Here is a 5,054-nt window from a genome sequence, read left to right on the forward strand (position 1 = left end):
TAACCTTGGGGAACGGAGAGGCACTTAATTCAGAAGATCCTTTGTCAGGTGAGAACAAATGTCAAACTCAGGTAGCTCTTCTGCTTAGAAACTTCTACTAGTTATTGATGTTTTAACATAAAAATCTGTGATTTTGATCTTTTTTTGTACTTTTGTGGTATATTTTAAGTAAAAGAAACTATGTGGAACGTGTTACAAATCCATGTGATAGAATGAATGGTTCAGTCCCCAAGGTCTAGCTTATGTGTGTATTTGGACAACATGTGGCACAGAAAACGCTTATTTGGCTCTTTAGCATATACTTTTATACTAAAATCTGAACAGGACTGTCAACCTCCAGTTAATCTTTAAGTGACAGCTGTATGGTATAGGCAAGATGTACTGGCTGATCTGGTGTGAAGATGGATTTTCCCCAGTCAGGGTCAGCAATCAGAAGTTGCTGTCGGAACGGTTGACTACACTGCGTGATTCTTTGTGGCACCATCTTTTTTATATGTCACAGTAAGGAGCTGTTCTAATGCAAAAGCTACCAGTGACAGTTTTTTATTTCAGTGAGCTGTAAGATATGCGTGTCTGTATCAGCTGCTGTCCTGCAGACTAACGTAGCTTCCCCTGATATGCTAAATATACAAGTACATAGTCTCTCTAGTATGGCGTGTGTATAGATACATGTGTATCTGGGTGCTTAATGGCTTGATGTTGTACATGCTTGCGACCGTGCAGGTTGCTAAGTCTCAAAGCATCCCTGAGAATAAATTCTCGGTTTAGAAATACCTCAGCTGCTCAGTCTTGAGAATCCAGTGTTTGAAAAGACTGGTTTCTGCTTCTGACTTCTGGATTGGGGTAGGTAGTTAATGACCAGCTATGCTCACAGTTAGTGCAGGTACTGAGTAAAGGAAAATGACTACACAAGAACTCTTCATTTGTGGAATAGTTTGCCAAGAAAACCATCTTGTTTTGAAGGCAAATTCTATAACCATAGGGGAAAGCCTGTGTTACAGGATGTGGGTGCAGAGCTGGCTGTGTTTATCACCTCTAATTTCTAGAATTCTGAGCTAACAGTTGGACGTAAATGATAAAAATATAACATATTTTGTTATTTTTTTCAGAACATGGGGGACTGCCTTCAGTGACATCGTCAGTCAGTGCCTCAGTAATTAAATCTCCATCTGATCCTTCACATGCCTCTATTCCACCACCACCTCTTTTGCTTCCAGCAGCAACAACAAGGAGCAACAGCACCTCCATGCCCAACAGCATTCCTAGCCTAGAAAACAAACCTCCGCAGGCTATTGTTAAACCACAGATCCTCACCCATGTTATCGAAGGCTTTGTGATTCAGGAGGGCTTAGAGCCCTTCCCTGTAAGTGTAAAAGTTGCTGTGAATTTTTTACTACTCATATTTGAAACAACCTATTTTTAAGGATGATATTGTGACAGTAGCTATTTGGATCTTGGATCGTGTTTCAAATGTTGGTTGATCCGGTTTTTCCCCTGACAGGTAACCTGTTTCTTAACAGCACTTCAGTATGTGTTTGTATACTGTTTGCATTGTCTTACATATACAACCTGAACTCGTGCTCCTGTTTGGGTTGCCAGTGTCCCTGGATGGCAAGGTACTAAATGAAAGGCACAGCAGAGTAAGTAAGCTGCATCTGGAGATAACTACAGAGTCATTTTAGGCCACAGTTTGCAATAATTTTGCCTTATATTTGTCTGTTTCCTAGATACCTCGGTTTAAGTGATAATATAAACCGCTGACATGACTCTGTTAAAATTCTAAAAGAGTAGAATCTTGTTGTTTAAAGCACTGGCAAGCTCCTTGCTGAGCTTGGTGTGATTAGGACTGTGTCTGGTAAGAATTACCATTGAAAATTTTAAATCCACAAATGGACAATTTAAAACCTAGGAGCCTGCTTTATTAACTAACTTAATGTGTCTCATTCTCCCATTGCTTCATTTCTCTAGCTATAATGTGTTTCTTCCTTTGTTAAATGAAATTGCAAACCCTGCAGCACAGGAGCGAGTCCTCATTTGTTTGAGAAATGGTATTTAGAGCTTTGACACTATATAATATATCACGAAGATGCTCAGAGGGCTGGAGCACCTCTCCTATGATGAAAGGCTATGAGAATCGGGCTTGTTCAGCCTGGAGAAGGGAAAGCTCCGAGGAGACCTTAGTGCAGCCTTCCAGTACCTGAAGGGGCTACAAGGAAGCTGGGGGGGACTTTTTACAAGGGCCTGTAGTGACAGGACAAGGGGGAACGGGTTTAAATTGAAAGCGGGGAGGGTTAGATTAGATATCAAGCAGTTCTTCCTGGAGAGGGTGGTCAAGCACTGGAACAGGTTACCCAGAGATACTGTGGATGCCCCATCCCTGGAAGTGTCCAAGGCCAGGCTGGATGTGGCTTTGAGCAACCTGGTCTAGTGGAAGGGGTCCCTGCCCATGGCAGGGGGGTTGGAACTAGATGATCTTTAAGGTCCCTTCCAACCCAAACCATTCTGTGATCCTATGATTCTATAATAATAATTCATTGATACAGAATGGAAACTGTGGTCCTAGTCACAGTTACAAGTTGCAAATACTATTTTTAATTATTCATTGTTCAGTTAATCACTGTTGCTTTGCTTTTGTTGCAATAGGTAAGTCGTTCATCTTTGCTGGTAGAACAGCCTGCAGAAAAAAGATTGCTGGTGGAGGGTCAGATCATGAGCGTTGTGTGTGTCGAATCAGACTTGCAGAACACAAAACACGCAGACAACTCATCCGACACGGAGATAGAGGATATGATTGCTGAAGGTTTGTAGCTTTTGCTTAAATATCCACTTTTTCCCCGTCAGTTCTGTATGTGTTACAGAATCCTGTCCCGTCTGTGCTTCTGGAATCTTTCTCCACTCTTTATGCTCCCTCTAATGGAAACTATTTTCGGGTGTGTTATACTAGCTGCACGTCGTAACAGCACTTGCTGTAGCTGCACACAAATGTCAACAGACTTGTCCTGCTTAGAATACAGTGGCCTCAGGCACAACCCATGAGCTAAATTGACTTCCCCATGCAGCATCCAACATAATTGTCACGATGGATCTTTTAGAACTCGGCAATCAACTATTTTGGATGTGTTAAACCATTCTATTATTCAAGCCCAAATGTAGGTAGCCTCAGGAGTGTTATGAAATGGAAATTAGACCATGACTTGACACAGAAATGCAAGTTACTTGTTAACTCACATTTTTGTATAAATTCATCCAAAATTTGAACATCCAGTATTTTTCAGCGACCTCTGGAATTTCTCTTCCACAGCTTGAGCAATTGCATAGCAGCTGGTTTTGGTGATCTGATTAAATTTGTCTTAATGCAACTCTTGGTTTCATTCTCTTAAACCAGTTCTTTTTCCTCTTTCACGTCAGAGCAGGGTAAGAAGGGACATATACAGTGCCTGCTGCTCCAGATCTGCATCAGGGAATTGCCTGGGAAAAGCTGGGAGAGTGTGTCCTGAGCAGTAGCAGGTGTCACCGTAGTTGTGCTTCAGCTACTTCCCGCTCCAGGCGTTGTAAATTGTCAATGAACACAGTCCACCCCCCCATCTTTTCTCACAGAACTTTCAAGGTAGCTTATTCAAAGAAAGGTTAATGTGTTATGTCACTGCAGCACAGCTTGAATTTAGCCTGTGGAATGCCTGGGCCTTGTAATGAACTCTTCATAAGCAATTAGCGAGGGCTGTAGCACTTCTCTTTAATTGTTGGCTAGGTTTGAGGGCATACTTGCTCGTGGATGGCTTGAAGTTTTACAGAAAAGCTGATTAAGTTCATTGAATAACTTAATCGAAGGTTCAGTATGGTTCACTTTGCTCAAGATCTTTACAGAGAGTGAAGTCTGTGACTTCCTTAGCTTTCCATATTTTTCTCTTATTTAAGGAAATGTGTTCGATATTTGAGAATCTTCTACCTGCCTGCTTGAGATGAGAACTTTGAACATAATTTTGCATCATTGAAACTGACTTCTTTGTGCCTCACTCGTTTCTTTAGAGGGACTGGATGAAATTGAAAATGATCTTCTGAAGTGCGAATTTTGTGGAAAAATGGGATATCCTAATAAGTTTCTACGGTCAAAAAGATTCTGTTCCACATCCTGTGCCAAAAGGTACTCTGTCTGGCTATTGCTTACCATTATCTGGGTAATGGAGTAGCAGACAAATAGTATCTGATGCTGAAAAATGCGAAAAAGTAGAGCATGACTGCCTTTCACCCAAATTTGCAGAGTATATGGGTGCAAAGAACTGTGGTAGATTATAACATATTTCAAGAAGATAGACAAAGGGAATTAGTGTAAACTTGTGGATCTCTTTCCAGAGGCTGCCATGAATGCTGTTGGGTTTATGGGGAGGTGACGGGTATCATGGAAGAGAAATCCGTTAAGGGTTACCAAGTGTTTGGAAATTGTCGCAGAGTTTCATGGGCCACAAATTATTACATATTTCTCATGTTGCTATTGTCTTCCCCTTGTTGTTGGGCAATACCAGGGAAAGAATGCTGGGCTAGGTAGGCTTTCTTAGTTTTGCGTGATGCTAGGGGAAAAAACCCCACTGAATTCATAATTGAACTGCTGCACAGACCAAAAAAAATCCTAAATGTTTTTAGCGGCAGGGTAAGAATTTTTCATTTGTATAGTGTAAAATAGAAATATTCATAGACATAAATAATTTGGTGTTTCCTAAAGCTTCTCTTTTCATGAAAATATTAAGTGATGCCATTTGCTTGTACGTGGTTAGCAGAGGAAAATGGCTCATTCCTGTTTCTCTTGGGGTTTAGCGTGCTGCTTTTATTTTCTTTTGGCTAAGAGAGGAAGAATTCATAGTCAACTTCTGCATGTAAAATCTTCCATCATTACAACCGGAAAATTGATATTTAATCCCAGATGGTTTAGATGGGGAATAGTTTCCCATTTGTAATCACTACTTCGTTCTTTTTTTTGCATCATTGTGCCTTGAGACCACCTTTCTCTTATGTCTGCTGCTTTTTCAATCCCCAGTGTGAGGCATTTCCATTTTAAGCAG

General features: G+C 40.9%; 1 protein-coding gene across 1 annotated transcript in view; it reads left to right on the top strand.

Annotated features, from left to right (window-relative positions):
* The window catches only part of LOC104513396 (polyhomeotic-like protein 3), a 23,513-nt gene that overhangs the window by 13,175 nt on the left and 5,284 nt on the right, over window positions 1-5,054 (top strand). The window contains 4 exon segments of the mRNA XM_010156727.1: window positions 1-48; window positions 1,110-1,363; window positions 2,644-2,800; window positions 4,027-4,141. The exon segment at window positions 1-48 is cut by the window's left edge and continues 31 nt beyond it. Of these exon segments, the coding sequence (XP_010155029.1) occupies window positions 1-48; window positions 1,110-1,363; window positions 2,644-2,800; window positions 4,027-4,141 (574 nt within the window).

The sequence above is a fragment of the Eurypyga helias genome, unplaced genomic scaffold (genome assembly GCF_000690775.1).
Source record: "Eurypyga helias isolate BGI_N326 unplaced genomic scaffold, ASM69077v1 scaffold26878, whole genome shotgun sequence".
In the NCBI taxonomy this organism is placed as follows: Eukaryota; Metazoa; Chordata; class Aves; order Eurypygiformes; family Eurypygidae; genus Eurypyga; species Eurypyga helias.